Raw genomic sequence first — 13,621 nt, 5'->3', positions numbered from 1 at the left:
TCCTTTTTCTTGGAGAAAGAATGGCCTACCATTGAAAACGACTACAAAGGCAATCAATGTCAAAATGGAGTTATCTCAATGAAAACCATCGAAATCATAGGAATAGTATCCCCCATCTATATAACACAAGCAGAACTCCTTCAAGAAACCTAGACGTCTGGTAGATGTAAAAATGTGAACTGAAATGCAAACACCATTACATGGGAACAAGAATCCACAGGCCCATTAACCTGTGAAATGATCAGTTCTATCACTTCCAAGCTTATAGAATTGACATGGAATAATCTATTGTTATTGGTCAGACCACTCCATTTTGTATCTACATTCCAGGCCTTTATTTTGGATGATAATTGTTTCTTGAATCAAAGTTAATTAAAAAAACTTTTGAATTCCTCATTCCAAATTTTTTGCAAGGCAATCTCAATTTGTTATTATTACCTCGCCTATTAATCTTTGCACATTCAAGAACTTTAAAAATTAGCCCAAAAAGAAAAGTTGGCTTTTTCTGGTTTGCCAGCTGCCATTGAAAAGTTGCATCTGCAACTGACCAGATTTGATATGATCCTTGTTGGGGAAGACATTTTTGGAGGGGTCATAAACCAGTAAATATACGCAAATGCACAAGCCAACAATAAACGTCTGTACAACCATGGGGCATGTACAGTAGTAAACTTGTTGCCTCCCATGCCCCTAATACTATGCTGAGAATTTGACACCTTCATCATCTTCAGATGTGCCTTTGAAAATTGCAGCCTTGCCACGTTGCTCTAGTATCTTCAATGCCCGAATCAACACAGTCCTGTCAATCCCAGCTAATTCTGCAATATACAAGTGATGAAAACATGAACTATTGCCTGATAAACAGAAAATGAACAATACTGATTGCCTATCCCAACAAGTGTGATGGACACATATTTTGATACAAACTAGCTTAAAATACCTGTTTGACATGTATCATCACCATAACGAATTTCCTCAATGGTCATTACATCCATTCCATGTTCATAGACCTGCGATGCATAGCCCCGTACAATATTCTTGTCAATGGTCACATGTAACAACAATACAAATATTGAAAGGGGTCACCATATTTGAAATAAGAATGACTGTTTGGACATTATGATGTTCCTCCAAGTGGAATGAGACAGCTAGCTCCATTACAAGCTGCATAGGTTATTTCCAGGCTTAGTAGCGTAGTTCGCTATATATGCTATATTTCTGTCTCAGCCTCACAATACATAGTCTGCAATTTTCAGTCAGCTCAGCTCAAGTCCCGATGGCCAGCATTTTAGCACCATTTTAGCCTGAACTAGTCACCGATAGTTGCTTTGTTACAGACTAGTCCATTTCCTATATTTGTATTTCTCCATCATTCTTGTGTTTCGCTGCATGTTTTGCAATATCCAGCTATAACTTGGTACAGATGGAGACTCATCTTTAACGGTAACATATTAAAGCAGTGAATGGAAAAAAGTACAGTATTCCGATGTAGATCAAGACGCCTCCTCCGGCCCAAACTAGACCCTAAACGTTGTTTTATTGCAAACTCATCTATTTTCCCAATTGCATTTTTGCTGCATGTTTTGCATTATCCAGCTATAACTTGGTTGGCATGGAGACTCTATTGAGCTAAAAATGCATTCACTTCACTTAAACAGCCCCAAAACATACTTAATTAAGGAAGAAACCTAGTTTACTTGAAAAGAAATGCGTTCCTAGAGAGTGTTTATATCCCGTAAGCACAAACTCACTTGGGAGGGTCCAAACTTTCTATAAATAGGTATGTTGCCCTCCATTCAGCCTTAATCTTGTCTTTGCAGATTTCAGGTATTTCAACTTGCTGCCCACACCCCGAACGTAGAGGACATCGCACTCCAAGCTGGCCATTGCTATCTACAATAGTCTGGTGCTTGTTTCCAGCCTACCACACATTGTTCAGAGCTGATTTCAGCATGCTGACTGCTGCTGTTGGTTTTTCCTGCGTTTTTAGTATTTCTCTCTCCTCATCTGCGTTTTTTAGCCTCTCTCTCCTACATTGCCATCCGCATCAGATTTAGCCTTCCTTGGCTATGTTTGCTGGTGTTCGACATCCGGAGGCTGCCTTACTACAATTCGGGATCCATTCGGAGTACGATACTCTCTCTAGCTTATTACCCCTACCCCGATCCTTGAGATACAAGAGTTCAAGGTACAGTATTCATTTACTACATAGTGTGTTTGCTACATGAGCATTGTATATTCAATAGTCATCATTTCATTCATTCTCTATTTTCATTATCTCTGAGTTACCCTAACCCTAATTGTATTCTTCTATCAGTCTGTGCTTTGTCATACGGTGTTATTTGTGTTTCTGTGTTAGGGTATTTTCTTCACATGGTATCAGAGCCGAGTTTTGTGAGAGAAACCTAGGTCTTGATTTGAAAGCTCTACATGAGAAGCAGGAACAACACAAGGACAGATAACTTCGAGCACTACTTCCGCACCTCTCCTCACATCCGAGCTAAATCCATCGAGAAACGAGTCGAAGTGGGCTTCTAGCTTGCTTCACAAGCTTACGGCATGGCCGGACAGACATTGGACTACCATGGAGTTCCACAATCTTACGAGATCACTGCAGCTGAGTATAATCTCATTTTGATGCATAGAGCCCAGCAACAGATAGAAGGTAAGTCTGAATTTCACCCTTTAGATTCAATGCATTGATCTACTGATCATGCAAGAAGGGCAGAATCTTCACTTAGGACTAGCCATCTGCAAGTGGAAACTGGCATAGAGTACACTCCATTGCCTTCATACTTATTCTCTCTTGTGCTAAGTATGTCTTACCATTTCAGATTCTATTAATGATGATTTCCCTTCTATTGGTATGGATGAATTTCATGATGAAGGACATATGCAAAACAATTTCTGGTTTATGAGTAATGAGGAAGACAGATACTCCTTTATGAACTTAAGACTAGGTAAGCAGTTAAAATAAGAAATTGTGAGTACTCCTTCCTTTTCTTTTCCTTCAAATAATTTTGTTTTTAAAGGTCAAAATGAAGTAGGTGCATCTTCATCATCATTACTTTAATTTAATGCATTTAACGGACAAAAGGAACTCATATTATTTCATCACATCTACATCTATCATAAATCCATCTAATCTTCCTCCCATCCCACCCTCTTATTCCGCTGCCACATCCTTTCAACCTCCATTAAGTGCAACCCATGTTGCCTCTCATGTAAGATCACGTATTTTCATTGACCACACTTGGGGGTTCTTCAAACTTAGGCACAACTGTTAGGACCTTATGTCTTTCTCAGTCGGGTGGTATTCCACCTTTTCCTCATACACTTTCAAGATCATTGCAACCTAGGTATTCCCCCTAGTCTCTTTCGAGTGTGGATCAGTTGGCACTATAGTGTGCCTCCATGGCATTACCTAGTGGATCCTCTGGTTATTATGTTGTGTCCCAGCCGATATTTGGAAAGGGCTTACGTGTCCCAATGCCTCCATCTCCACCAGCACCTTATGGAAACATTCATGTACCAATGCCTCCGCATTAATAGGTACTCAAATTGGACACTCAATCTATTTCTACCTACACACCTCTTTCCCATCCTCCTTATTAGACACCTCCACCACCACCATCTTATCCTCCACATCCATCTTACCCCACATTCCTGACAGATCATGGTTCTATCTTATCTTCCGCCAAGCATGCATTCAATGAAAAGACTCGTTTTAACGGGTCAAACATTTACAACTTGGTCGAACTTGATGAGACATGTCATTGACTCACAAAACTTATGGGATCTTGTGCAGGGGTTGGAACCCCAACGCGATCCTGCACTTGTTCCATATGAGGTCATCCACTCATGGAAGGCTAGGAATGCCTCCACTATTCTCGAGCTAATGCAAGGCTCATTGCCTAAGTTTCATTCTCAGCTTCAGTATTTTGACTTAGTGTCAAAGCGATGGGCACACTTGGCTGACTGCTATGCGACTCGGGATAGGACCCGTTGAATAAATCTTGACCATGAGCTTCAAAACTTCAAAATCTCTGACTGGGATGACTTGAAAGTCAAGTTGACTAAGTATTGGCATCTCCTTGCCGAATTCTCCACTATAGGGACTCCTAAGTCCTTTGACGATCAAGTCACATTGTTTCTTAACAAGCTGCCGTGTAAATACTTCAATTTTGTGCAACAAGTAGTTTCTTCGCCCAATCTACTCACATTCTATGAATTTGAATGTCAACTATTATGTCATGTACGGCTATTCAATTAGTTTCATAGGAATAATCCCTCAGAGGAGGCTCTTGTTGCTCATTCTTTGAAGGGACAGCAAAGGAAGGGTAAACCAAATTAAACTTCAAATCAAAATGAAACTCAAGCAAGGGAATCACAAGGAAATTCCCAATCTCAACTCAAACCTGGGTGGCATAATGTACCTAAGAAGAATAGATATTGTCAACATTGTCAAAAGGCTGGCCATTTCGATGATAACTATTGATCAAAGGCAAGAGGCACAGCACCAAAATCCAAGTCACAGACCCTCACCCCTCAGTCAAGAAACCCCCATTAGGGAAGGCACGGTGATGGCAAGGGGCAGTGGAAAGGGTCAGATCCACACTGCCACCGGTCAGCCATCTCAGTCGACAACGTTCTCAACTCCAGAGGACTTGTCTGACTGGCCTACTAAGGTTCACATTGTCTCTGTAGAGACATCTGGTGTGAGTCTTGTTCACATCTCTGAGTTGCCTCTCGACGAGGTTATCGCAGAGGCCCACTCGTCACAACCGAGCACATCAACACCTATTTGGATTGTGGACAATGGAGCTACACATCACATGACTCCTATAGAGGACATCCTCTATACCCAAGGCCCTGTAGAGTCGAGCGGATCCATATAGGAAACAACTCCTCAATCAAGATCTAGGCTCAAGGTTGTGTTAGTTTTGCCATTGACAAGGGTTCGGATTTGGCTTTGCTAGACAATGTACACTATGTCCCTTAGCTTGGTGTAAACTTGTTATCTGTTCAGCAACTTTGCCGGTTGGGGCAAGCAGTTTTCTTTACAATGACCATAGTCGAGGTCCTTTAATCTCAGACTGGTTTAGTGATTATTCGCGGTGAGGCACAGCCTAATGGCCTATACCACATGACCCATTTTCTTACCGAGCCAACAGCAGCTGACTCCGTGTTCCATAGCTTCCAAGCATTAGCCACATCTTGAGAGCCTATGAACAATGAGCATCTTTAGTATTTCTGCCTAGGGCATCTTGGCTATGACTCTCTTTATGAGTTGTCTCACCGTGAGATAGTTGAGGGCCTTCCTTGCCTGAAGCTAGCTTGAGATATCTGTAGAGCATATCAGCTTGGGAAGTAGCATTGTACCCCATTCTCTTAGCAATCTACACATAGAGCTGAGGCACTTCTTAGATTGATTCACATAGATCTTTGTGGGTCCACATCCACTGTCGCCTTAAATGGCACGCTGTACTTCTTTTTTATAGTGGATGATCATTCAAGATACATGTGGGTGTACTTCCAAAAGCATAAGTCCGATACTTTAACATATTTGTTTGCTTAGGTACTGCTAGTTCATAACCAAATGGGTTGTCGTGTTAGTTGCATGAGGAGTGATAGTGATGGTGAGCTTATCTCCCACGAGTTTTTAGAGATTCTACAATAGTATGACATCTCTCGCCAACTCATCTTTGCCAACTCCCCCTCTCAAAATGGAGTCGTAGAGCGTCGAAACCAGACAGTTGTGGAAATGGCATGCTCTATGTTGTTCGCAACATAGCTTCCTGAGTGCCTTTGGGTTGAGGCTGTTGGCACTACAGTGTATATTCTCAACCGATGCCCGACTATGGCTCTTCCTCAGAAGACCTCGTACGAGGCATTCTTTGACTCTTGGCCTGTCATATCCCACTCCAGAGTCTTTGGGTGTCATACATATATATACATGCCTGATGATAAAATAGGAAAACTTCTTTGGTTAATTCATACTAGACCAAACTTAGCTTACTCAATCAGTATTTCACAGCACCTAGGATGTCATGTTGAGCTGCATATCTTCACGTGTTGCATTATTTACGGTGTACTTATTCTTATGGCCTCACTTATGGTTTTGGTTTTATGTTTGCAAGGGTACATTGATTCTGATTGGACAGGAGATCCTGACACCCAGCATTCCCATGGCGGTTGCCTCTTCACCTTGGGCACGGCTCCCATTTTTTGGTCCAATTGTAAGCAAGAGACGGTGGTGACTTCCATGGCCGAGGCTGAGTATAGGGCTCTCTTTGATGGCACCACTGAGGCCATCTACCTGAGGAGCTTACTAGTGGCACTTCACTTCCCTTGTGACTCTCCCACTGTTGTCTATTGCGACAATAAGAGTGCTATTGCCCTTGCGGGTAATCCGATCATCACACATGGACGTGGTATGTGGAAGTCCACTTCCACTTTTCCAAAGAGCAGGTTGAGCTAGACACTATGTGCCTAGAGTTTGTGCCTTCATCAAACAATTTTCTAAACATTTTGACCAAAGCGGTCAACTGGCTAGATCTTCAATACCTTTTACCTAGGATCGCCTTGGGTACACCCTCCTCTACTTCTTTAGATTGATGGGGAGAGGGTGCTTCCCTCTTGCTTTCCCTTCCAGTTTGAGAGGGAGCAACTCCTTTTGATAATGACAGTGATGATGCTTATAGTTTTTAGACATTCATTCATTCATTTATTCTTTTGTGTTGTACTTATGGACATTTGTAACTTCATCTGCACTGTCAAGATGACATGATTGTAAAAGGGCACTTGGACAAGTAAACAATTTCCTACGAGGGCACCGTCCAAGTGTCACAATTACATTGCATTTTGTGTAAGCATGACATCTTGCATCTCCCTTTGCATTACCCCATGCATTGGTATTCTGTTCATGTAAACATGCATCTGTGCACATTTATCCATTTTTTGTCTTTTGGAGTGGTTGATTCTGGATCCACCATATTCGTGGCATTACACATGGCAGTCTCCAAGGTAGTTCTCCCTAGCTTGCTTGCTTTGCTTATCTTGCTTGATTCACATCTTTGCTATATTTGTGTCACCCACACCTTAGCCATTTTCCTTTTTTATCAACACCCAGTAATGGTAGGGATATTATGCTTGTTTTGTGAAGCTCTTCCATTTGGGACATATTTGAAACCCTCACTTTATGTTAACACTTTATGTGAAGCTCTCCCATTTGGGACACGGATACTTGATAGGACAAAAACTGCTTTGAAACCCTCACTTTATGTTAAATCTATCAAAACTACAAAGCCTTCCAAGGAGGACTTGGTAGGCCATTGGGTAGTCGACGTGCACCCTTTGTCGAATGCCCTAGCCTCTCTACGGTGATCACTTGGGCTTCCTTGGTAAGATGACCATTGCCTCTGTAGTCCTAGTAGGCCACTCAGTAGCTAACACGCACCCTTTGTTCGATGCTCGAGTTGCTTTAGGGTGGGACACCTTGGGGTAAAAGATTAAAAGGTTTAAAAGAAAAAGGGCTTGGCTAGCCTACTTCTTGTGGGACTGTTGTTGGGCCTGAGAGGGGGTGTTGAGCTAAAAGTGCATTAGCTTCACTTAAAGAGTCCCAAAACATGCTCAATTAAGGAAGAAACCTTGTTTATTTAAAAAGAAATGCGTTTTTAGAGTGTTTGTATCCCATAAGCACAAACACACTTGGGAGGGCCCTAACTTTCTATAAATAGGTATGCTGCCCTCCATTTAGCCTTAATCTTGTTTTAACATATTTTAAGTATTTCAGCTTGCTGCCCACATCTCGGATGTGGAGAACATTGTGGTCCAAGTTGGCCATTGTTGTCTACAACAATCAGGCGTCTATTTCCAGCCTACCACACATTGTTCAGAGCTGATTTCAGCATGCTGACTGCTGCTGGTGGTTTTTCCTGCGTTTTTAGTCTCTCTCTCCTATAGTAGCCCGCATTTGCTGTTTTCTCTCTCCTACAGCCAACATTTTTAGTATTTCTCTCTCCTACACTGCCATCTGCATCACATTCAGCCTTCCTTGGCTGCCTTTCCTGGTGTTCAACATCTAGAGACTCCCTTGCTGTGATTCGGGATATGTTCGGAGTACGACACACTCTCTAGCTCATTACTGTTAGCAGAGTATTTGTCAACTCATGTGTGAGTCTGAGCTTGATCTGGGCTGGGCATTTTTATTAGGTATTTTAGGTATTTTTCTGGTGTGGCATTTTATGCCATTGGGGCATTTTATGCACCAGTCGGCCAGCATTAAATGCTGTCCGACCAGCATTATTGCTCCCCACTTTTACAGCCTATTTATACTCAGTGGCTCCTCCTCAGTCACTCACTTCATCTTCACCATCTGCAGACTCTGTGGAGAGAGGAGCCAGTGCCAGTGCCAGTGCCAGTGCCCACACAGCCAGTGACTCACTGTTGTATGCGACTGTCTCGTGTTCAGATATATGGATTCCATTTCCCGTGCATACATCTGAGTTCTCATCTGTATCGTGTTCTTTCTTTTCTCTTTTTGTCTTGTGTTTCAGCAGTTTATTTCAGCACATGTTTATGCTTCCACCGCTGCTCCACTTCTGACAATTACCCCTATCCTAATCCTTGAGATACAGGAGTTCAAGGTACAATATTCATTCACTACATAGTGTGTTTGCTGCATGAGCATTGTATATTCAATAGTCATATCATTTCATTCATTCTCTGTGTTCATTGTCTCTGAGTTACCCTAAACCTAACTGTGTTCTTCTATGAGTCTGTGCTTTGTCATACGGTGTTATTTGTGTTTCTATGTTAGGGTATTTTCTTTACAGACTCATCTTTGATTGTAGCATATCAAAGAGGTGGATAGAGCAAAGTAACATACTCCAATGTGCAAAGTAGCATATACCAAGCACCTACCCATTCCCAGAGCTTCTCCTCGTTTAGCATTCATTCTCTGCAATCTCTAGCATTCTACTCTCTCTTTCTCTCTCTCTTCTCTCTCCATATTCACTTCTTTCTTTCAGTCCTGTCATACACATCCACATTCACTACACTTTGACATGGTACTAGAGCAGCATTAAAGGGCTGATCGATCATGGGTAGATCTAAAGAGCAGGTTTCACTCCAACACCAAGGTTGCATTTTCAGCCTTCAAGGGCGAGCGGGAGGGTTGCGCATCAATGCAAGGCTGAGGCAAGCAAAGATGCACGGTGTGTTTAGTTGCACCCAAATCCTTCATGGAGAAGGCTGACTTCAGCTGTCTTTTCAATGCATTAATCTAAATCCTTCATGGAGAAGGCTGACTTCAGCTGTCTTTTCAATGCATTAATCTAGCTCTTATACTTACCAATAATAAGCATATCATCCGCCTAAATCACAATAATAACAAGGCTTCCATCATCAGCCTTCTTTGTATATAAGCAATGATCTGCATTGCTTCTCTTGAACCTGTGTGAGAGCATGAAGGCATCAAATTTCTTATAGACCATACAAGCTTCTCTTAAGCCTGCACACCAAATGCTCCTTTCTAGGCATAACAAAGCCTTCTAGCTGCTTCATGTACAACTCTTCTTCTAAATCACCATGCAGGACTGCAGCTCTAATATCCATTTGATCAAGCTCCAAATCCATAGATACTACAATGGCAAACGATACACGGAGAGTGGTCATCTTGACAACAAGTGAAAACACTTCTTGAAAGTCAATCCCCTCTTTCTATATATAACCCTTGGCCATAAGCATGGCTTTAAATTTGGGTTTCCCATCTACACACTTGATTTTATAGACCCATTTGTTAGAAATGGCTTTTCTATCTTTGGGCAGTGGGATCAAATCCCAAGTATTCTGATACAAAGATTTCATTTCTTCTTGCATAGCTAGCTCCCAAATTTTCTTTCACTCACAAGATTGTGCCTCTTTGTATTTGAGAGGCTCACCCTTATCTGTGAGTAAAATGTAGTCCGAAGAGGGATTAAACCTCTGTATATGTCTTCTGACATGTGTAGACCTCACCCAGTGATCTGTATTCTCGGGCAATGACTCTACATCCAAAGGAATGTCAATAACCTCATTATTTGGCTGCTAAACTATATTTTCAAGCTATTGTAATTCATTTTCAGCATGCTGATTATGCCAAGCTGATTTTCAGCATCCCTTTGCTACCCATTTTCATCTGGCTCAATAATGACACACTGATCATCATTAAAACTAGTATCAAATGGGGCTGAAATTTCAATGATTGATGGTTGTTCAAGTGGTTGATCATGCTGAAATTTCACTTTCTTCTTGTCTGAGTCACTAGATGTGGCATTTTTCAGGAGCTTTGATTCATTAAATACCACATCTCGGCTGCATATTACCTTTTTCATGCTTGGAATCCAAACTCTATAACCCATTTCACCTTCATCTCCATAACCCATGAAGATGCCTTTGATGGATTTCATGTGAAGTTTAATTTTTCTATCAACAAGTGCATGTACATAACATTCACAGCCAAAGACCCGTAAGTGGTTATATGAAGCAAGTTTTCCAAACCAAACCTCTTCAGGGATGTTACTATCAAGCGCACGATGTGAGATCCATTGCAAATATGTAGAGTGTCTCCCCCCAAAACGATTACAAGAGATTAGCTATGGATAGCATTTACCAAACCTTCTTACATAAAGTGTAATTCATCCACTCAACTACACCATTAGATAACAGATTATAAGGGGTAGTGAGCTCCCGTTTAATCCCGTTTACATCACACAAAACTGATTGAATTCTTTTGATACATACTCTCCCCTATTATTTGTTCTTATGAACTTTAGTTTTAAACCCTTTTGAGTGCTAATGAACGCATAAAACCTTCTAAAAATGTCTAAAGCCTCACTTTTCTACTTAAGCAAGTAAACCCATAGCTTTCTAGAGTGATCATCAATAGAAGACACGAAATAACAAAAACCACTATGAGTTTTTATTGGCGTGGTACATACATCAATACATGTCTTTCTAGAGGCTCCATGAGAGTATAAACTCTTTACAAGTTTTCCCAAAATACAGTCATCACAAAAGCCAATCTTTGAATCTTTCACATCAACTCTTCCAAGTGAAGAGAGTGCCTACAAACCCTTTTGGCTTATGTGTCCAAGATGCTTGTGCCATAGCTCCATGTGCGACCGACCACACTTCTGCAACCACAACAAACTTTCCAAGAAGTGCCTCGCAGTGCAAATAATACAAAGTTCCTGTTTTACTACCTCTAGTGACAAGCATGGATCCTTTCTGCACCTTCTGCATTTCACCATCAAAAGTAGTGAAGTAACCCTTGTTGTCTAGTTGCCCAACTAAAAGTGAATTCTTCTTGATGCCAGATACATACCTAACATAATGAAGAATCAATTTCTAGCCATTTTCAAGAACTAGGTGTATGGTGTCAACTCCCTCTATGTCACATGCATAGTTATTGTAAGAGTGCGCAATGGAAGAAGAAACTTGAACACAGAGAAAGAAAGAGACAATCTGCAAGAGAAGAAGAAAAAAAGCATGCACTGAACAAGGAGCAAATACTGAATATAGAAGGAGGATTGATAAGTCCCTGCATGCAGCCCATAGCGTCAGTGAGGACACCAGATCAGACTGATGATGATGGCAGCACCGAAGATGGAGGAAGATGACAGAGTCGGAGTGTGCACTTGCCAATGAAGGAGGGAAGATGATAATCTAACTGACTGCCAAGTGGAAAATGGCTATAAATAGCCAAAAATCCCAAAAACTTGCTGACTTGAAATTCGGGGCCAAAATTATGTCCGACCAGCATTCAATGCTAATAAAAATGCCAGAAAATTCCCGGAAAGGGTGGACAATATCCAATAGGTGAGGCAGGCTGAAGAATGCAAAAACTACCCCAAGAAATGCACATAAAATCCCGAATGGAGGAGAAAATGAGTTGAAATGCAATAAATTGAGTGCTCTAGAATGAGTTACCTCCTCCACAAAACAAGTGATAGACAGGTCAGAGCTCCTATAGTCCTCGTCTGACTCAGATTGAGGCTCACAAGTAGGAGATGACAAGGCATGACAAACATGACTGCTAACGCCCCCTCTCAGATCCTGGATGTGGCAGAAGGCCAAGGGAGAAACAGATCTTGGGGTGCCAAGAGGAATGCCAATGTCTATGAAATCCGTCGATGAAGATTGTCGATGAAGAAGCTCCTCACAATCTTGGGAAGCCCCCTCTAAAACAATAGGGGCCAGATAGTCCACAGCCATATCACCGTGAATTGTCCCCCTCTGAAAGGGATGGGGGGGAAGAGGGAACCATCTGGGGAGAGGGCCAAGGATGACAAGAAATGTGTGGAAAAGAGGATGCATAAGCGGGAACAGGTGTAGCAATAGACAACTGCCTCGGAGGACCCTACATAAGAGAAGGAAAATGGAGCTTGTAAAGCCTACTCTCTTGCCAACCTCTCACGATAACAGCCCCTGTAGAAGAATCCTCAATACAAACGGCTTGCTCGGTGAAGAAAATTCAGATACCAAGCCTTGTAAGGCCGTAAACCGAGAGGAGTGGAAAGCCCAAGTCCAGAACATAAAGAGCTTGTGAAAGGGAGCTCGACGCACGATCAAGAAATAAAGGCAAAGTGCCAACATCACAAATAGGCACCAAAACAATGTCACCAACAGTAATGAACCCTCAAAAGGACATAGATTCTACAACAAATCACCTCGTGGAGTCATATGACTAGAAGCTCCACTATCAATCACCCAAGGCCTCTCAAAAGATGAGGCAACCATGGAAGAAGGCTCCTCCAAGTCGACAATATGAAGGAACACTGACTCATGGATAACTGTTGTAGTAGAGGTAGAAAGCTCAAATGTTTTAGCATCATCCTTTGCTCTTGAATGAAGGTGAGGGTACTTCTTTAAACATTTCTCCTTTGGATGTGCCCCCTTCCCATAGTATGGACATTTAGGCTTCTCCGAGTCAGAGTTGGAATCTGAAGAACTCTCCTATCTTTTAGCCTTTGACTTCTCTTTCTTCTATGTCCCCCCTCTCGAACATGCCACAAAAGCTTTGGTGGAGGTGGATCCACTAGCTACCTCTTTGGCATACTCGTCATGCTCCAAAACAAGCGGAGCAAGCTCTTCCCAAAGAAGCTTCTCACAGGTCCTTGATGTAAGAGGGCTAGTGTGGAAGACATCAAACTGGGGAGATGGCAGCTGAGTCAAGAGAATCATGGCCATATCCTCTGAAAAGATCATCCTGCCAAGGGACACAAGCTCATCCCTCATATCCTCCAACCTGTTGATATGATGCTTCATGGAAGAAGAATCATCATCAGCAAGCATCCGTAATTTCTTGTTGAGAGAAATTTGATGGGAAAATGTCTTCTGATGGTACAAAGAAGCAAGCTTTGTCCACACGTCCGCTGCTTTTCACAACCTACGCACATACACTAGGACAGAATCTTGTAAGCTCATAAAGCAGAAAGATCGAGCTCTTGAGTTGAGCCGATCCCATAAGGCCGCACAATCCATCAATGATCCAACAGTGGGATCCTCCACTGGACGGATAATAGGGTGGGTAGCAAACTCCCAAAGATCGAAGGTATCAAGGATACACTCCATCTCA

At 42.1% G+C, this 13,621-nt stretch overlaps 1 protein-coding gene across 1 annotated transcript in view; it reads right to left on the bottom strand.

The window, feature by feature from the left end:
- Positions 1 to 262: 262 nt before the first annotated feature.
- Positions 263 to 13,621, bottom strand: part of VPS25 (E2F/DP family winged-helix DNA-binding domain-containing protein) — a 50,513-nt gene continuing 37,154 nt past the window's right edge. Inside the window, exons 5-6 of the mRNA XM_087681672.1 lie at positions 941 to 1,010; positions 263 to 818 (exon numbers count right to left, since the gene is read on the bottom strand). Of these exons, the coding sequence (XP_087537798.1) occupies positions 697 to 818; positions 941 to 1,010 (192 nt within the window). The 3' untranslated portion in view covers positions 263 to 696. The remainder of the gene's footprint in view (positions 819 to 940; positions 1,011 to 13,621) is intronic.

Source organism: Lygodium microphyllum, chromosome 7, assembly GCF_053477565.2.
Source record: "Lygodium microphyllum isolate KBCC chromosome 7, Lygodium_microphyllum_v1.1.10, whole genome shotgun sequence".
NCBI lineage: Eukaryota > Viridiplantae > Streptophyta > Polypodiopsida > Schizaeales > Lygodiaceae > Lygodium > Lygodium microphyllum.
The sequence above is the reverse complement of the archived record's forward strand: the minus strand, read 5'-3'. Positions and strand labels throughout refer to the sequence as shown.